The sequence below is a fragment of the Schistocerca piceifrons genome, chromosome 5, assembly GCF_021461385.2.
Source record: "Schistocerca piceifrons isolate TAMUIC-IGC-003096 chromosome 5, iqSchPice1.1, whole genome shotgun sequence".
Taxonomy (NCBI): Eukaryota; Metazoa; Arthropoda; class Insecta; order Orthoptera; family Acrididae; genus Schistocerca; species Schistocerca piceifrons.
Window position 1 is genome coordinate 449,753,629 of NC_060142.1, and position 20,487 is coordinate 449,774,115.

Here is a 20,487-nt window from a genome sequence, read left to right on the forward strand (position 1 = left end):
TCACACTGTCCTCATGAGTGGCCCTTAACATTAAAAAAAAATTGTCGAAGGATTGTAGCTCACTGAACTGCAGTCTCACTTTGACGGTATTTCCAAAGTAATGCAGGTTCCGTTACAGCGAATACATTCTTTCTTTACGTCTGGGAAGTTAGCTGGGTTGTTTCTGATAATTATTGAATTGGATACCGAAACTTCAGCTGCATCAGCAGTTAGAAGCATGAATAATAACAATTTAACTGCTGTACGACTGTGCTGGATTCCATCTGAGCGTAGAATCGCTTTTTGATCATTTGTGTGTTTCGTTCGCAAATGTGACAGACAGATGCACAAACGACTGTTAAACCTCAGTAAACTCGCTCATAGTTGAACTGGTACGACAAGAGAGGTGAACATTTCAGTCTTCGGGCAAACAAAAATTAACCAAGTTACTATGTATGGAGTGGATACTGTATTTTCTAAACATAACTGTCAACGATAAAAATCGTCTTAAAACAGTCAATTGTGTCCCCATATCGATCTGCAGGTGATATGAGATCGAGCACAGCTTCCAGGCGACACTTCGTGGAAGCTGACTACAGTTCTTGTCAAGCAGATCGGTCCACCTTTGGAGAAGCGAGTTCACTGGTGTCGGCAGCCCTCCAGAGCCGCCGTGCGACCCTGGGTTGTCCTGGCGCCGCAGTGTCTCTCAAGCCCCAAGCAGGGAATAAAACCGAAGGCCCCAGCAACCAGCTCGTCGCCCCCTCCGTAAAAGAGCAAGGAAATGCTTACAACGAATTACTGCCACACTGCTCGCGGTATTTCGGCCGTGAACTTTAAGCGAGCTGCTGTCAGGAGCTGCTCGCTGTACCGATATTGGAGTAAACACGACGTCAAGGCGAGATACAGTCGGCAGTAATCCAAGGCGGAGAAGTGCCTCGTGGCAGTCGGTCGAGCTTGTTTCCGAAGTGACTAGTAGCTATGCTCACTACTTAATATCGACCATTAAATTCAGGATGATCAAAATGAGAATGGATCAATGGAATCAGGAACATCTACAGAAAGAAAAGGACAAAAATTTACATAGTTCATAGCTTTCGCTAAGTATGACCTTCTATTCTATACAGTCATGTTCAATTTCGCTAATAACCTTAGCCTGGATAACGACATACAACGACTGAATAACTCTGACAGTGAGAATAAGATTATTTCCAATACGGATGTTCGCTGGTCCTCTTGAAACCTTCCCGTCTCCTCTATATATATATATATATATATATATATATATTTTTTTTTTTTTTTTTGTTACGCAACCTTCCCTTCTACAATAACCTATGAAACCTTCCCTTAGGATTTCTGTCTCTTGCTCAATAATAACAAATGAAATCGTAACTTTGAAATTAATTCTCTTTCTCAATAATAATAAGTGCAATCTTCGCATACAAATTTAAATGCTGCTTATTAAATGTGATTTTCGGATTATTTCGACGAAACATAGAATGCGTCGTCGTCGTGTGGCCCTCAGTCGTTATCTGCAATAACCCAAAACTGTCCCTTACCTTTTTTACTGTTACTGGATCGCCATCTGACTGCTACATCGAACTGCGACATGAATATACTTACTCTGTTTTACTATACTATATTAGCTGCTGGTGGGCTGTCATAATAAGTGGCTGTATTTATTACCAAAGCTGATGTTATTCTTTAATAGCAAAGATGACGTTATTCTTTAATTAATTTGAGTGAAGTTACGTAATTCATAGTTAAACTTTTTCTTGAAAACAATAAAATTTTGCGAAGTTTTACGTTGAGGGGTTTTGGGATGCATTATAATAAGTAATGCAATTTTGCTGGCAAAAATAAATTATATTCTGAAAACGATTCTTCAAATATTTACTGTTGGTAATGAAATGATTTTACAAACGTTCAAATGGGACTTACTTTTTTAAATTATCTTACAACTAGCATTGCGCAAACATACCTTCAGTAGTCGTGAGTTCCTCAAAAACATAATTCAATAATATTAGTTCTGCTTATGATAATAGTTAGCTGATGATAATAGTTAGCTCTTGTAAATCATAGCTGGTGGGTGGCAGGCACACCGCTCCTCTCAACCTCTCGCTTCAGACCTGCTACCGACTCGCTTCACATCTCGCTTACTGCTGACTTCCTACGAACGCTAAGGCGCGGTCTCTCCCGCCAACAATGCTTTCTGATGCAGACAGTCCCCGCTACCATTACAAAATGTATCAATGCGCGGCCTTTCCCGCTCTTTTCTTAAAATGTATCCATACGCGGTCTCTTCCGCCCTTTTTAAAATTATATCAATGTGCAGTATCTCCCGCCAACAATGCTTTCTGATGCAGACAGTCCCCGCTACCATTACAAAATGTATCAATGCGCGGTCTTTCCCGCTCTTTTCTTAAAATGTATCCATACGCGGTCTCTTCCGCCCTTTTTAATATTATATCAATGTGCGGTATCTCCCGCCAACAATACTTTGGTGCAGACATTCCCTGCTACCACAATTATTTCCGAAATGACAAATATTAATTATTCCTACATAATCCTATTAATAAAATATAAATATCTTTCAGAAATTGTGGTTTGACAATACACAATAGAAATATACACGTCTTACACTCTCAAATCACTTACTTATTTTAAATATATCGTGATCGTGCAAGTAAATGTACATTTTAAACACAAATTTTGTCTCTCCAACGATGAAAATGTCATATTTTACAAAGCACCATTTTCATCAGGAGGACAGGGCACTTGTTACAGATCAACATTTACGCCACAGAATAAGCTTGGTCACCTAAAATGTCATCCTAATGCTTTTTCTTCTTATGACAGACATGTGATGAATGACAATGGTTTCATTTCGTAAGACAGACCTGTGGATTAACGATGGAGCTAAGAGGGAGTAAGAAAATGGCGTGGCATAGTCAAACAATTTAAGGGAACCATGAGAAACGTGAATGAAGATCAGCGGATTCGAGAGAATCATGTAGCGACCTGCAAAAGAAAATCACGGCCTCAGAGACCTAAGAATTAAAATATTCGCTTACTAGTGCACTAGCATTTCATGAGATAGCCTGTATGGACAAATGCCAACCGCTGCGCTGGACACAAAAGTTAACTCAGATGTTGAATTTGTGTTAAATCAGCTATAGACGAGCATAGTGTAATAAGAACGAGTTATTTCTGAACAGGAAAGAACTCTTGTCCACGCAAAGAAATGTCTGATAACAACCTTAACATAGACACTGAGTACGATTTTAACAAAGTGTTAAAACGTGTGCTTGACAAATAAAGGTGGCAGCGGAATACATCACACAGTTCACCACTCGATACCAGTAGTGACGCTACGAACGACGTTGGTCTGCGAGCGGTAACACAGTCTCTCGGCGTAGAGCAAGCAGTCTCAGAATTTGCCATCTTGATGATTTCATGATGACGAAAACTTGCCAATCGGATGTCATTTTCTTGGCGGAAAGTGAGAACCAAGCCGATTTCACAACGACTATGGGCGCTACCGTCGAAAGATTTGTATTTTTTTCTAATTTGTTGAGGTAAGTTAAATTTTTTTCAGCGACTTCAACGCGAAAGACGTAATAAACGTAGAAGCCAGTCTTATTGCCGATGCCTGGACCGTCAGACGTAATTAACTTAATCTACTCGTATTTCTCTTTCGTGTTTCTCGTGCGATATCAGCACTAACAGCTACCAAACAGGCTCAGTTGTCAATAAAGACTAATTATTTCGTTGTTATTCTCCAGATGCCAGCCACATAATGGCTTCTTCTTTCGAGAGAAGTGGAAGAAGGCACTATGTTCATGTAGACGAATTCGAGGGATGAGGAAAAACTGACAGCACAAAGGAGCAGCATTTGTTGATCGTCCTGTGCAGAAAGGGCTGGGGCGCTATTCATGGAGCTACTTCCCGCCTCCTGTAACCTCATCACTGGATTTTGATAAATAGGATGTTCCTATTACAATTTGCCCTTTACGAACATAATCTCTTGACACCCACCCCGTGCACCCTCCCTATGCCCCACCCAACTTCAGACCCCAAAAAAGGCATGTGATCCCTTCTTTTTTCATTTCCCCCTATTTGGAGCACAAGGAATCTGTAACTTCTTTGCATGTCGTTCCTTCCTTCATACCCAGTAGTTATTCGTTTTTTCCGATTTTCTCCTCTTGTCTTCCAAGATGATGGGTTTCGACTTTATTTTAAAGTCGTCTCAGAACCTTACTTTTTCGTCTTAAGTACTTATCTGAGTTCTATCGACTAATTCTCTTAGGTCTTTTGTAATTTCCGTAAACCAATTAAATTTCGTTATACAGTTATGGAAGAAATAAGGAATTCATTTTGTTAGTTCATTAAATTTCACTTTGAGAAGGTGTCCGTATAATTTCAGTCTGCTTTTTCACACGGTATCTGGGAGATATTCAATTTTTTTTGTAGAGAGTTCCATTCTTGAAGTACACTACTTGATTATCCCGAAATTCCTATTATTTTTCTTTCTTTTTTTTCTAATCGTTCTATCTCGCCCAAGCGATTTACGGTTAGGATTTCTGCTGCATGCAATGCTCGTGGTTTGATCACTGTCTGATAATGATTAATTCTGGACCCGATGGAAGAGATTTCTTTTTGCATGTCTCTTTTATCAATTGGAGGGTTCAAAATGGTTCAAATGGCTCTGAGCACTATGGGACTTAACAGCTGTGGTCATCAGTCCCCTAGAACTTAGAACTACTTAAACCTAACTAACCTAAGGACATCACACACATCCATGCCCGAGGCAGGATTCGAACCTGCGACCGTAGCAGTCGCGCGGTTCCGGACTGCGCGCCTAGAACCGCGAGACCACCGCGGCCGGCTCAACTGGAAGGCCAATTCCAGTTTGTTTTACCTCGATTCTGTTGCTGTGCGTTTTGTTTCATTTCAACTAATCCAGTACCACCAAATATTTAAATTCTTTTCTTATTTCGATTTTCTGTTCGGGGACTTGTAGGTATTTATTTGAGTATTTCCTGAGTGTTATGACTTCAGTTCTTCAGAGGATGTAAGACCTATTTTAGATATTTGTTTCCTTAGTTTCAGGCTTTACTCCTTTCTTTCCTCCATTGGTTCACCAAATAGGGCTATATCATCTGCAAAGGCAATGAAATTAAAATTAAGGTCCTTCTTTTTGGAATACAGCTATAGCCCAATTTTTATATTTCAGTTCCATTCTCTGATTACTTTCTCAAACGCACAATAACGGGGACAGCCCATCCCGCTGTCTTTCCTCAGTTTTTATTTCAAATAGATCTGATATTTCAACCACGAATTTCACTTTTGAAAACGAATTTGTGCTTTTTTTCAGTCATCAGCCTTCTGGCACGTTTGGTGCGATGCACCATGAATTCCTCTCCATTCCCAACTTTTCCATCTCAGAGTAGCACTTGCAACCTACGCCCTCAATTATTTGGTGGATACTCCTACTCTCTGTCTTCCACTACAGTTTTTACCCTCCACAGCTTCCTGTTATTCCCGATGAATAACAGATGTCCTGTCATCCTGTCTCTTTTTTTTTTCAGTGTTTTTCATAGATTCCTTTCCTCACCGGTTCTGTTGAAAACCTCCTTATTCCTTGCCATATCAGTCCACCAAATATACAACATTCTTCCGTTACACCACAACTCAAATGCTTCGATTCTCTTCGGGTTTTCCCAGGGTCCATAAGTCATTACCGTACAATGCTGTGCTGCAAAAGTAGATTCTCAGAAATTTCTTCCTCAAAATTAGGACCTATGTTAGATACTACTAGAGTTCTCTTGGCCAAGAATGACCTTTTTGCAAGTGCTAATCTGCTTTTTGTGTCCTTTTTCCTCCGTCCGTCTTGGTTTATTCTGCTGCGTTGGTGGAAGAATTCCTTAAGTTGAACTACTTCGTGATCACCAATTATGATAAGTTTAGCGCTGTTCTCATTTTTGCTACTACTCATTGCTTTCGTCTTTCTTCAATTTCCTCTCAATCCATATTCTGTGTTTATTAGATTCTTGATTGCAATCAACAGATCCCGTAATTCTTCACATTCAGTAATTGGAGGAATGCCATCAGCTAATATGAAAACTGATATCGTTTCCTGAACTGTAATCCCAATCCCGAAACTTCCTTTTATTTCCGTTACTGTTTCTCTCTGCATTTAAGGGTGAAATTCCAGTGCACTCTTAATGTTATCGCCCTTGCTTTTAATCTCAGTAAAGGTTGTTATAACTTTTCTGTATGCTGGATCAGTCCTTCCGACAATTATTTCTTTTTCGATTTCTTCACTTTTCATGTAGCCATTTTGCCTTACCCCTCCCACAATTCCTATTTATTTCATTCCTAAGCGACTCGTATTTCTGTATTCTTGAATTTCAGTGAACATTTTTTACTTCCTTCTTTCTTATATCAATTGAAGTATTACTCAAGGTTCTTTCGCAGTTACCATTCTTGTATTTATGCTCTTCTCTCCAGTTTCAGCGATTGCCCTTTTCAAGACGTCCATTCAACTGAACTGCCTGCTGAGCTGTTCGCCTCAGAGAACTTCAAGCCCCTCCTTAGTACTTCCGTATCTCACTTCTTTGCACATTCTTTCTTTCTGAACAGTCTCTTTAACTTCAGTTTACTCTACATCATTACAGAGTATAAGCTGTTACTAATTGATACTTATTGCGTAACCAAATTCCGCTTTCTCCTTTCCTCAACCCTTTCTTGTACTCACACCCCTACAACAGTATTCTAGTCCTACGTGACTATTGGATTTTCATATCCCTTTACGTTCTGAATTACCTGTTTAATATCCTCATATACTCTTTCTACCTCTTCGTCCTCTGTTGCGACATCGGCATGTGTACCTGAACTATTGTTGTCAGTGGTGGTTTGCTGTCGATTCTCATGAGACCAAACCTATTACTGAACTGTTCAAATGTCCCACTCTCTGCCCCACGTTCCTATTACACCATTTTCTGCTACTGATGATATTACCCTATACTCGTCTGATGAGAAATCCTCGTATTCTTTCCATTTCACTTCACTGACGCCTACTATCTACACTGAGCCTTAGCATTTCCCTTTTCATATTTTCTAGTTTCCCCACCACGTTCAAACTTCTGACATTCCACGCCGCGACTCACAGGACGTTACATTTTCGTTGGTTATCCAACGTTTTTCTCATGGTCATCTCCCCGTTGGTAGCTCCTAACGGAGTACCGATTAGGGGACTAGTCGGATTCTACTGCCAATGGAGAGATCATCATGAAACTTTTCTGTTACATGTTCTGTGGATGCATGTTATGTGTCTTTAATGCAGTGGTTTTCATTGCCTTCCGCCTCCTCATGCCATTGATCATGGCTTTTAGGGGCGGTTTCCCAGCTCAATGGCACTACCGTAATCTTGACGGTTGTTATGTTACTTGTTTCCTTATCCAAACCCAGTTCTTATGTGATTGATATTACGGATTCTGTTTCAGTCGAATCATATACTTTCTTGAAATTAATGAAGAAAATTACGTGTCTTTGTCCTTGATTTTTGGTGTGCCATAATGTTACTGAGGTTTTGTATTTTTTCAGAACGTGATCTACCTTTCTGAACCTTCCTCCGTACTCTTCCAGTTGTAGATGACAGTAAATGACATTTTTAAAACATCCGAGCGAGAAAGAGAGGGAGAGAGAGAACAAGTCATACTACACACAGCTAGACAAGTAGTACATTTACACAAGAGTTTGAAATATTAACTTCTTTGCATACAGAAAGGTTCCTTGTATGTGTTGCAGTCTCTTGATGTCTGCAGTGTCAGCACAGACGTTGGAAGAGGCCATCTTACTGCCACCATAAGTCGAATCAATGGAAATCATTGTATTCAATTGTTCCAGCCGACGATGGTGGCTTTGAAGTACTCGCAAACTTTGAGTATTATGGTCGTTGTTTATTGTATGAAAGTGTGATAACGGTGGAGAGTAAAATACAGTCGCAGCTTACTGGAACATTTCGTCATCCCTACTTGTGAAGGGGAAAAACAATAACAACAAGAGCCAGGTAGCTGTTTCACTTTTCATGCCGTTCAGCTCCTGCAATTCTTTCCTACTCTCACACATATTAAAAATGTCATCAGCAAACCTGTAATTGGTACCATTCCGACCTGAAATTTATCGTGGTTCTGAAACTATATTTTATTTCATTTAATGGTTCTTACAGATCGAACGGATCTATTCAATCCAAGCCTTGCTCTGTTTATGTCCATTTATTTTGTTCCTCTCTCAGTTAAGACACACTGTGAAACAATCCTTCCTTATAGCGCACAGATATTTTCGGAAGATTTACAACACCTCTGCCCACGTTACGCTGTCGAACTCTGTTGCTATGACAACACATTCTGAAAACATAGCTTTTTGAAAATGTCCAAAATATCTGACCAACCTGGGAAGATGTTGGTTCTTTCCACACACAAAGATTTTTTATGGGGTTCAATTCCTTCAATTCTAGACCACCTGGACATTGCCGGATACTCTAATAGCCTCGGCAATATCCGGGATCTTAAGGCAGTGAGCGTGTCGGTAGAGTTTGCAGTTTTTACCGCATGTCGCGCGACACACCAACGGTTCTCCGAGGATTCCTGGACTGTGGAATTGTTAGTGTCAACGTCACATGTGCTTGTGTAGGCTGCGAATAGTGAATACGTAATATATGATTTCCTGGATTCACTGTGTCTGAAAAATTAGAGTCTAGCTGCAGCCACCTTTTAACTCTTTGATGCACAGATTTTATGTTTAATTAATTTTTTAATAAAACATGCATTTTCTATGTCTGGTGGGGTTGCTAATAAAGGAAAACATGAATTAAAATTTTTTATTGTATTGATTTTGGTTTTAGATGGTGGTATATATAATATACCACCATGCCACTTAGGGCCGTACCTAAAGTTTTTGAGATATCTTGGTTTGTGCTTGTAACTCACCTTTAAATTCTACTCTAAGCAGTAATAATTAGTATAATTAATGTAAAATAATTTTATTTCTGGCAATTGGTCATTTACAATACAAAATCAAATTACAAACCTTACAAATAAAATATGTTTCTTATTCCTTTTTGTGAAAATCTTGAAAGCACCTTTTTGTTTTGCTAAGGCACAAAGGCACTTTGCATTCAGCGCACATCCAGAAAGTGCGCACTTGCTTCTTTTTTGTACTGCATTTCGCACAACGTCTGGCGGTAGTACGCTCTGGCTGGTGGGATGAATTGTCGAGACGCTGGCGTGAGGAAACATATGGCTTGTTTTTCTTTACGTGGACTTGACTCTCATGAAGTCTAGATGGCCTCAATGGTGTTTTCTGGGTTACTAAGCTTTGCAGGATACTCATCCTGAAGACTTTGGCAGTCATTTTTTCTCTATCGCCTAGTTCCTTCCAAATTATATAGCTGTTGACGATACTGACATCAAGCAGGTGAAAGAATATTCGGTGCCACCACTTTTTACTTCTCCGGCTTATTTCATATGATTTTTTCAGTTGGTCGAACTTGTCGACATTGTTCATGTGTGCATTGTAATCCATCACTGCTTGAGGACAAGGTAGCTCTATGCGTGAACCATCTCTTTCACGGCGAGTCACTGTAGTAACTTCAGGACTGTGAAAATTTGAAAGGAGATGAACAGCTCTCTTATCTTTCCACTTCAAGTAGAGGATGCCACAGTTGCTGACCCTCCAGTCAAATTCACCTCTGCTTAATTCTTTGTCTGTTTTTAATTTGGGTAAATGTTTCCTTGTTGGTTGAACTGTCCCACAGGCATATATGTTTCTCTGCTGTAAACCAGCCAACAAGTTATAGCTATTGAAATAGTTGTCGAAATAAAGATAATGGCCTTTATTTACGAGTTCAGAGGACAAACTCAGCACTACATGCTCCCCAAGGCCTGTTTGCACTGTGTCACCTACTTTTCCGGTGTAAATATCAAATTTCAAGTTGTAAGAGGTCTTGTCACACAGCATCCACACTTTGTAACCACGCTTTATGGGTTTATCTCTCATGTATTGTTTCATACTGTTGCGGCCTTTGAATTTGATCATTGACTCATCAATTGCTAGGTGTTTGCTGGGTTGGTAACACTTGGAAAAAGATTCAGATAGTATCTTGATCACTGGTCGCAGCTTGTACAGTTTGTCATAACCTGGGTGTCCTTTTTCTGGATGCAATGTGTTATCATTCAGATGAATGTTCCTCAGTAACCATCCAAACCGATTTACTGCCATCAGAGATGCAATATAACGATCATGAAGTTCTGGGGCACTAGACCAGTAGTCTCTGTATGCTGGCATACGCTTTATACCCATCAAAATGTTGATTCCCAGGAAAGTTCGTATTTCATTGTCAGTTGTTGGAGTGAAAGACTTGCCAGATTGCGTCGCATATAAATTTGTTTGGAAAACGATTAGCTGAACTAGCTCTTTTGGAAATATTTTTTCGAATATATCGATAGGTTCTGGATCATCAATGTCCCTAATAAAAGCACTTGGTCCTGATTCACTGTCGAACTGCATTCCTGAGGTAGCATTGAATTGTTGTCCCCAAGTTGGCGCTGTGTCAGCAGCGCGTTTTGGCGGAGTGGACTCACTTTCTTCCTCGCTCTCTGAAACTTCGCCTTCAGACGACACAATAGCCTCCGCAACAATGCTTGCTTCATAATCAGATTCGTCATCTGTGGTGTCAACAGTGGAATCCTCGTCTGATGGAATTTCACACAATAATCGTTCGATTTCTTCATCTCGTAAGCCTCTTCTTGACATTTTCATTTTCAAACAACAGCCTGAATCCAAGTAAAGAATACGTAAGCAAAACAAAATGGAGAAAGAGCTAAAATAAGTCACAACACAATTAAAAACTAAACTTTGTAGCGGAGGATTTCGAATTTTATACTAGGAAACGAAATGCAATAGAATACTGCTACATGCACGGTGGTACAAATAATATACCACCAAAATAAATTGTATATAAATAACGGAAGATTGTGCATATGAATGTATACATGGGTTCATACCGTAGCTGTGACGTCCAAGATATGGAAAAAACACAGGCGCAACAAGAAATTCGTTATAAACCACTATTCACACGCAAAAACCATGCACAACTCAGCACGCAGCTTTCACAGTTGTAATCTATGCAATTCTTGGCGGGAACTGATTCCTTATAGGCAGTGAGTGCCATCTGTCTGATAAGTAGAGAACTAGGTGAGCATATTAGAGTGGTGGTCGTGCAGTTAAACCACTGTGCAAAGAGCCAAGAAAATTTTCAAAAGGTGGTATACTATGTATACCACCGTGCTCCAAAGAGTTAACGAAGGTAAGCTATACAGAAAGCATATAATATTGAAAATACTGTTGTAGTTTCTTCGCATTCGTACTACAGTTGTACTTGTTGCAGATGGCGTTCAATATTTGCACTGAAAGTACGTTCATACTACGTTTCTGCAATATGTAATAGTCTTAAATACACTGATTATTCATTATAGCCGCCTTACTTCTCTGTGCCATTCTTTAAGAATGGAAAAGGCGGAACTAGTGGCATAAGGTACCACAAATATCCATTTGATAGTGACATAATAAATACCACCGAGCGATGTGGCGCAGTGGTTAGCACACTGGACTCGCATTCGGGAGGACGACGGTTCAATCCGGTCTCCGGCCATCCTGATTTAGGTTTTCCATGATTTCCCTAAATCTTTTCAGGCAAATGCCGGGATGGTTCCTTTGAAAGGGCACGGCCGATTTCCTTCCCAATCCTTCCCTAACCCAAGCTTGCGCTCCGTCTCTAATGACCTCGTTGTCGACGGGACGTTAAACACTAACCATCACCACCACCATAATAAATACTGCTTAAGACCGATTTCTTGAGAATACTTCAAGCCAAACACACAGTTAAATTCTTTCGTAACTTGCAATGAACATTTTATAGAGATAGATTATAAATCTGACTCCTAGAGAAAGATTCTGAGAACCGGGACATCACCAGCAGATTTCCAAATTACGTTACCTTCCCACAAAAACAAAATTTGAATCTTCCCTAGATCAGTCACAGTTAGATTATATTTACCAATAAACAATTCTTACCAATAAACCATAAATTTTAAAAATTTAAACTGAGCCTGCTCATAAAGAGTTCAGTATTTTTATCCATATACTAAGCTCAGTTCCGTTAAGACTTTATCATTGGCCATGTCGGTGGAAATATTGCAGTGAAAGTACGAGTACTAAGGAAAATGTCCTGTTCAACCTACAAGTATCAGACTTCAACAAATTCACATAAATTTCCAGTAGTGGACTCGCTATATTCCCATGACATAACAAGAAACAACATGTGTCACACGTCAGCGCCCTTCGTGAAGTTGCTAAATACAATGTAGGATTTTCTGACGAGTGCTCTCCCCTGCTTGCAAACATATGGTGCAAGACATTAATTTGAAATGTGTGTAGTGCCATAGCATGACCTTGTTGTAACAGCGGGGGAAACCATCCAATACAACTTTGCCATTTCTTTGTAAATATTTCTTACCAAATGTGCTGAAGCATATGGCTTCCTTTGTTACAGAAGCTTACGAAAAACAGAAATTTATGACCTCCAAACCACTGAATCGAAATGTGGTGCATGATTAACTCCATAGACTCTTCATTAAGTAGCCGCTGGTAACGGTCGGCAGTCAGCGCTTTGCGGCGACCGACTGAACTTCACATCATAACAAACTCGGGCAAAGAGTGTCGAGGCTGGCAGAGCGTAATGGCTTGCTATGGTCGGGCAGTGGAGGCTTAGCGAAAGGCACACTGCCCCCCGTTGAGTGCTCGAGGGTGCCTCCTACGGCGCTCTCTGCCTTCCTGGCAGTGTCGGTTACTTTGTGCTTATAATGACTCCTATCTTTAATTGCACGATAATTAGAGTTTGTGTAAAAGTTGTTGCCGCCGATTAAGGTCACTGGCGGCACGACTCGAGCCGATGCATTTGCAGACCTTACTGGCTTCACGTCTCCCGTCTCCCCTCTCTCAGCGTCCTGGTTTCTTGTCCACCTTGATACAAAGGACAGAGCTGTAATTGTGGACCTCGCTGCCGCATTCAGCACGCCATAAGTATGCCTAAGTCGTTACTTATCAGATCTTCGTTACGGAAAATGTACCAGTCTTATAAAAGTAGCAGTGGGTAACGCTGCAACCTGTGCGTTGATGTCGGATCGAACAGCTACTGCGCCCTGACCTTATGCTCACCTCAGGAGACTACACAGGTAACAGCGAACAAATCGATCAATTATGAGACGAATTCAGGCCTCGCACCATTCCAGATTTAATAGTGAACACGGGATTATTTCAAACAGTATTTACTGCCAACAAAGCACTGACGCGCAGCAACAGTAATCAGTTGACACCCTTTTATTTTATTGATTACAGGCAGATTGTTTAAGACTACAAACGATAAATAATTCAAGGTTTCAAAATGAAATTAAAGTTTTTTACAAATCATTTCTCTGCGAACAGTGGAACACCCTCGATCCTGGCCCCAAGGTCTCAAATAATAAACTCATTAGATTTTCTTTCTTTGATTCTTTGTGAACGATGGAGTCTACCAGACACCCTGTGCTGGGGTGACCTGAAGAAACTGCGGAGCTCGCATCAGAGCAGCAATTGCACACTGTAATGAAGATATGTTAGACAGGACATGGTAGGAACTAGAAAATAGTTAAGATATCCTCCGTGCTACAGACGGCGCGCGCAATGAACTCGTCAACTGCTTAGACTTTAGGTATATGTGAACATTATGGTGCAAACTGCATTTTTCTACTTATCCCCATGACTGAAATAAACATGACCAAAATACCAAATATCATTCTTGAATTCCGTTTGTAATCATATGCGATTAATTCGGTAGTCCATAAAATAAATCAAGCCCCTGTAAAGCAGTAATATCTAACGTCAAAATCATACGTACAGTTCCCTAGGTTACGACCATTATTAACTGCAAAGATTTAATCAATTTGTTACTAGCATTCCATACACATTTCGTTCGTTATCCGGTTGTACATCATACATTAATGCTGTGCTATGCGCCTCTGTGGTCCCAATTAACTGCACGCATTAATGCTATATGTGATACTGCACATTAGTTTCCTGATGAATTTTGGGAAACACACAGAGAATTATACGCTGCTGCAATGAAAACTTGCCTTTTTTTGAGTCATCAGTCTTTTGATTACACTGGTGCGGAACGCCACGAATTACTTTCCTGTCCAACATCTCAGAGAAGCACTACGTGTGTCCTCAGTCATTTTATGGATGGATTCCAATCTCTGTGTTACTATTCAGTTTTTGTCCGCTACAGCTGCTTCTAGTATCATGATACCTATTCCCATATCTCTTACCCAAATTCTACCATCTTGCTCCTTCGTCTTGTTAATGTTTTCCATACCTTTTTCTTCGTTGATTTTCCCGAGAACGTCCTCGTTCCTTCCCAAATCAATCCACCTGATTTTAAATGTTCTTCAATTATACCAAATCCCAAATGTTTCGATCCTCTTCTCTTCTGGATTTCCCGCAGTCCATGATTCTCAACCATACAATGCTGTGCTCCAGACTTAAATTCTCAGAAATTTCTTCCTCAAATTAAGGCCTATGTTTGATACTGTTAGACTGCTCTTGTTGCCATGCCTCTGCTAGACTTCTTTTCATGTCTTCCTTGCTTCGTTCCTTGCTTCCAAAGAAGGAGAATTTCTTAACTTCACCTACTTCGTAATCACCAATTTTGATGTTACGTTTTCAGATTTCCTCATTTTTGTCACTTCTCATTACTTTCGCCTTTCTTTGGGTTACTGTAAATCCGTATGTTGAATTCTTTAGAATGTTCTTTCCATTCAACAGATCATGTAATTCTTCCTTACCTTTACTGAAGATAGCAATGTCACCAGCGAATTTTATCACTGAAATGCTTTAACCCTGAATTTTAATCCCAGTTTTGAAACTTTCATTAATTACTGTCATTTCTTGTTCGATGTATAGGTTGAACGTAGGCGCGTAAGGCTACATCTCTGTCTTCCACACTGTTTAATCCGAATACTCAATTCTTGATCTTCCAGTCTCATTGTCTCCCGGTGGTTCTTGTACATATTGTACGTTACCCGTCTTTCCCTTTAGCGTACCCCTATTTTTATCAGAACTTCGAACATATTGCACTATTTTACACTATCGAATACTTTTTCGAGGTGGACAACTGCTATCAGCGTGTATTGATTTTCCTTCAGTTTTGCTTCCGTTATCAACCGCAACGTCAGAATTACCTCACTGGTGCCTTTACCTTTCATAAAGACAAACTGATCGTTAATAATTGGCAACCAATGCTGTACAATCACAACAAAGCCATGAGATGTTCAATTGATCCATTTATTAGAACATGTTCAGAGTTTCAGGATCACATCCATCTTCAGACATCACAAACTTCAACTCCTTCCTAAACAACTAGGCGTACAGCCTTGACAACTCAAAGAAAGTGTCGAATAACGTATGACCATAACTGCCACACAAGCAGTCTTGAAGGAGAGCAGTTATAGTCATATGTTATTCGACACTATCTTTGAGTTGTCAAGGTTGTACGCCTGGTTGGTTAGGAAGGAATTGAAGTTTGTGATGTCTGAAGATGGATGTAATCTCAAAACGCGCAGCATGTTCTAATAAAACAGTTAACTGACCATCTCATGACTTTATTGCGATTGTACAGCATTCGTTGCCAATTATTAACATAAAAATGATCACAAGTCTCAGACGGGATTCTGTATATCAAACTGATAGTTGTTTAGTAGCCTCTCAGTTTTCCTTTCGATTGTTCTGTATACCTTTCATGTCAGAATCATGGATACATGAACTGTTCAGCTGAGTGTGTGACAGTTCTTACATTTATCTCTGGAATTGTGTGGGAGAAATTTTTCCGAAAGTCTGATGGTATACCCGCAATTTCACAGATTCTGCACACTAACCTGAATAGTTAGACACGATAGAATGTTGTCTATCCCTTCTTATTTGTTTGATCTTAAGGCTTCCATTTTCTTTTTATAAATTTAACGCTAATACTTGACCCTATTTCTCCCATATCGACTCCAATTTCTTCTTCTAACTCGTAATTAGACAAGTCTTACCCTCTTAGAGGCCTTCAGCGTTCTCTTTATACCTGTCTGCTCTGTCCTTTGCATTTATCAGTGGAATTTCCATTTCACTCTAAATTTTGCCACACCTGCTTTTTCTCTCACCAAGGCTTGTTTTGAGTTTTCTGTATGCTGACTGAGCCATTCTGATTTCTTCACATATTTCCTGCAGCGATTACGCCTTGGCTTCCCTGCATCTTTTATATATTTCATTCCTAAATAATTTATATTCCCCTTATATCTCTGGACCCCCCCATGAACCATGGACCTTGCCGTTGGTGGGGAGGCTTGCTTGCCTCAGCGATACAGATAGCCGTACCGTAGGTGCAACCACAACGGAGGGGTATCTGTTGAGAGGCCAGACAAACGTGTGGTTCCTGAAGAGGGGCAGCAGCCTTTTCAGTAGTTGCAAGGGCAACAGTCTGGATGATTGACTGATATGGCCTTGTAACAATAACCAAAACGGCCTTGCTGTGCTGGTACTGCGAACGGCTGAAAGCAAGGGGAAACTACAGCCGTAATTTTTCCCGAGGGCATGCAGCTTTACTGTATGATTACATGATGATGGCGTCCTCTTGGGTAAAATATTCCGGAGGTAAAATAGTCCCCCATTCGGATCTCCGGGCGGGGACTACTCAAGAGGATGTCGTTATCAGGAGAAAGAAAACTGGCGTTCTACGGATCGGAGCGTGGAATGTCAGATCCCTTAATCGGGCAGGTAGGTTAGAAAATTTAAAAAGGGAAATGGATAGGTTGAAGTTAGATATAGTGGGAATTAGTGAAGTTCGGTGGCAGGAGGAACAAGACTTCTGGTCAGGTGACTACAGGGTTATAAACACAAAATCAAATAGGGGTAATGCAGGAGTAGGTTTAATAATGAATAGGAAAATAGGAATGCGGGTAAGCTACTACAAACAGCATAGTGAACGCATTATTGTGGCCAAGATAGATACGAAGCCCACGCCTACTACAGTAGTACAAGTTTATATGCCAACTAGCTCTGCAGATGACGAAGAAATTGAAGAAATGTATGATGAAATAAAAGAAATTATTCAGATTGTGAAGGGAGACGAAAATTTAATAGTCATGGGTGACTGGAATTCGAGTGTAGGAAAAGGGAGAGAAGGAAATATAGTAGGTGAATATGGATTGGGGGACAGAAATGAAAGAGGAAGCTGCCTGGTCGAATTTTGCACAGAGCACAACATAATCATAACTAACACTTGGTTTAAGAATCATGAAAGAAGGTTGTATACATGGAAGAACCCTGGAGATACTAAAAGGTATCAGATAGATTATATAATGGTAAGACAGAGATTTAGGAACCAGGTTTTAAATTGTAAGACATTTCCAGGGGCAGATGTGGACTCTGACCACAATCTATTGGTTATGACCTGTAGATTAAAACTGAAGAAACTGCAAAAAGGTGGGAATTTAAGGAGATGGGACCTGGATAAACTAAAAGAACCAGAGGTTGTACAGAGATTCAGGGAGAGCATAAGGGGGCAATTGACAGGAATGGGGGAAATAAATACAGTAGAAGAAGAATGGGTAGCTTTGAGGGATGAAGTAGTGAAGGCAGCAGAGGATCAAGTAGGTAAAAAGACGAGGGCTAGTAGAAATCCTTGGGTAACAGAAGAAATATTGAATTTAATTGATGAAAGGAGAAAATATAAAAATGCAGTAAGTGAAACAGGCAAAAAGGAATACAAACGTCTCAAAAATGAGATCGACAGGAAGTGCAAAATGGCTAAGCAGGGATGGCTAGAGGACAAATGTAAGGATGTAGAGGCCTATCTCACTAGGGGTAAGATAGATACCGCCTACAGGAAAATTAAAGAGACCTTTGGAGATAAGAGAACGACTTGTATGAATATCAAGAGCTCAGATGGAAACCCAGTTCTAAGCAAAGAAGGGAAAGCAGAAAGGTGGAAGGAGTATATAGAGGGTCTATACAAGGGCGATGTACTTGAGGACAATATTATGGAAATGGAAGAGGATGCAGATGAAGATGAAATGGGAGATATGATACTGCGTGAAGAGATTGACAGAGCACTGAAAGACCTGAGTCGAAACAAGGCCCCCGGAGTAGACAATATTCCATTGGAACTACTGACGGCCGTGGGAGAGCCAGTTATGACAAAACTCTACCATCTGGTGAGCAAGATGTATGAAACAGGCGAAATACCCTCAGACCTCAAGAAGAATATAATAATTCCAATCCCAAAGAAAGCAGGTGTTGACAGATGTGAAAATTACCGAACTATCAGCTTAATAAGCCACAGCTGCAAAATACTAACACGAATTCCTTACAGACGAATGGAAAAACTAGTAGAAGCCAACCTCGGGGAAGATCAGTTTGGATTCCGTAGAAACACTGGAACACGTGAGGCAATGCTGACCTTACGACTTATCTTAGAAGAAAGATTAAGGAAAGGCAAACCTACGTTTCTAGCATTTGTAGACTTAGAGAAAGCTTTTGACAATGTTGACTGGAATACTCTCTTTCAAATTCTAAAGGTGGCAGGGGTAAAATACAGGGAGCGAAAGGCTATTTACAATTTGTACAGAAACCAGATGGCAGTTATAAGAGTCGAGGGGCAAGAAAGGGAAGCAGTGGTTGGGAAGGGAGTAAGACAGGGTTTCAGCCTCTCCCTGATGTTGTTCAATCTGTATATTGAGCAAGCAGTAAAGGAAACAAAAGAAAAATTCGGAGTAGGTATTAAAATTCATGGAGAAGAAATAAAAACTTTGAGGTTCGCCGATGACATTGTAATTCTGTCAGAGACAGCAAAGGACTTGGAAGAGCAGTTGAATGGAATGGACAGTGTCTTGAAAGGAGGATATAAGATGAACATCAACAAAAGCAAAACGAGAATAATGGAACGTAGTCTAATTGAGTCGGGTGATGCTGAGGGAATTAGATTAGGAAATGAGACACTTAAAGTAGTAAAGGAGTTTTGCTATTTGGGGAGCAAAATAACTGATGATGGTCGAAGTAGAGAGGATATAAAATGTAGGCTGGCAATGGCAAGGAAAGCGTTTCTGAAGAAGAGAAATTTGTTAACATCCAGTATTGATTTAAGTGTCAGGAAGTCATTTCTGAAAGTATTCGTATGGAGTGTAGCCACGTATGGAAGTGAAACATGGACGATAAATAGTTTGGACAAGAAGAGAATAGAAGCTTTCGAAATGTGGTGCTACAGAAGAATGCTGAAGATTAGATGGGTAGATCACATAACTAAAGAGGAAGTATTGAATAGGATTGGGGAGAAGAGAAGTTTGTGGCACAACTTGACCAGAAGAAGGGATCGGTTGGTAGGACATGTTCTGAGGCATCAAGGGATCACCAATTTAGTATTGGAGGGCAGCGTGGAGGGTAAAAATCGTAGAGGGAGACCAAGAGATGAATACACTAAGCAGATTCAGAAGGAAGTAGGTTGCAGTAGGTACTGGGAGATGAAAAAGCTTGCATAGGATAGAGTAGCATGGAGAGCTGCATCAAACCAGTCTCAGGACTGAAGACCACAACAACAACAACAATCTCTGGACATTTTTAGTTTTCCTTCTTTCGTTGATCTGCTGAAGTACTTCTTCTGTTATCCAAGGTTTCTTCGGATTTACCTTATTTGTTCCTATGCTGTCCCTCCAGCATCTATTATGGGTCTTTTTAGAGACGACCAATTCTCTTCAATTGAACTGCCTATTCCGGTATTCTTTAACACAGTATCCACACCGCTAGCGAACTTCAAGCACGTTTCGTCATCAGTCAGTACTTGAGTATCCCACTTCCTTCTAAATTGATTCTTGTGTACAATTCACTTAAAATTCAGTAAACTATTACTATCACTAAATTGTGATCTGCATCTGTAACAGTAAACCGTGCGACCGAAAGGTCACCGATTCGTTGGAAGGGGGGGCGGACATTGTTTAAGATGACTGAAAGTCTTTTGTCCATGCTACCGGTTTGAGTGATAGTTGTAGAACGGATTTTCGACTGTGTAACGTGCTGTCTCGTCGTTCCTTAGTATTCGAATTCTTTGCACATTGATTCTTCCTGACCATTCTCTTGAACTTCAGTTCACCCTTCATCACTACTAAATTACTGTTCTTGAGTACCCCTAACAATCCAATATCTGATTTCGGAATCTCTGTCTGACCATGAGCCAATGGAACTGGAAACTACCCGCATCACCTGCCCTTTTCAAAGTACATCTCCGCCACTTTTGATTCTTTAACAGAGTATTCGCTATTACTAGCTGGCATTTTTTACAGTTCTCAATTAATCTGTCTCCTCTCTCATTCCTGATAT

The 20,487-nt window shown here is 40.3% G+C and overlaps 1 protein-coding gene across 1 annotated transcript; it reads right to left on the bottom strand.

Moving 5' to 3' along the window:
- Positions 1-618: 618 nt before the first annotated feature.
- LOC124799067 (piggyBac transposable element-derived protein 4-like) lies at positions 619-10,794 on the bottom strand. The gene is made up of 2 exons (XM_047262606.1): positions 9,489-10,794; positions 619-740 (listed from the first exon to the last, which is right to left on the bottom strand). Exons 1-2 carry the CDS (start codon positions 10,792-10,794, stop codon positions 619-621), a joined length of 1,428 nt encoding a protein of 475 aa, XP_047118562.1.
- Between the last annotated feature and the right edge of the window lie 9,693 nt (positions 10,795-20,487).

Bases quoted from the DNA above. Each gene is read 5' to 3' on its own strand.
- LOC124799067 (XM_047262606.1), bottom strand. From the start codon at position 10,794: ATGTCAAGAAGAGGCTTACGAGATGAAGAAATCGAACGATTATTGTGT. The intron at 741-9,488 runs GTAAAAAGTGGT...TCTTTTACGGAG, and splicing joins ATATGAAATAAGCCGGAGAA to GGGGCGACGAGCTGGTTGCT.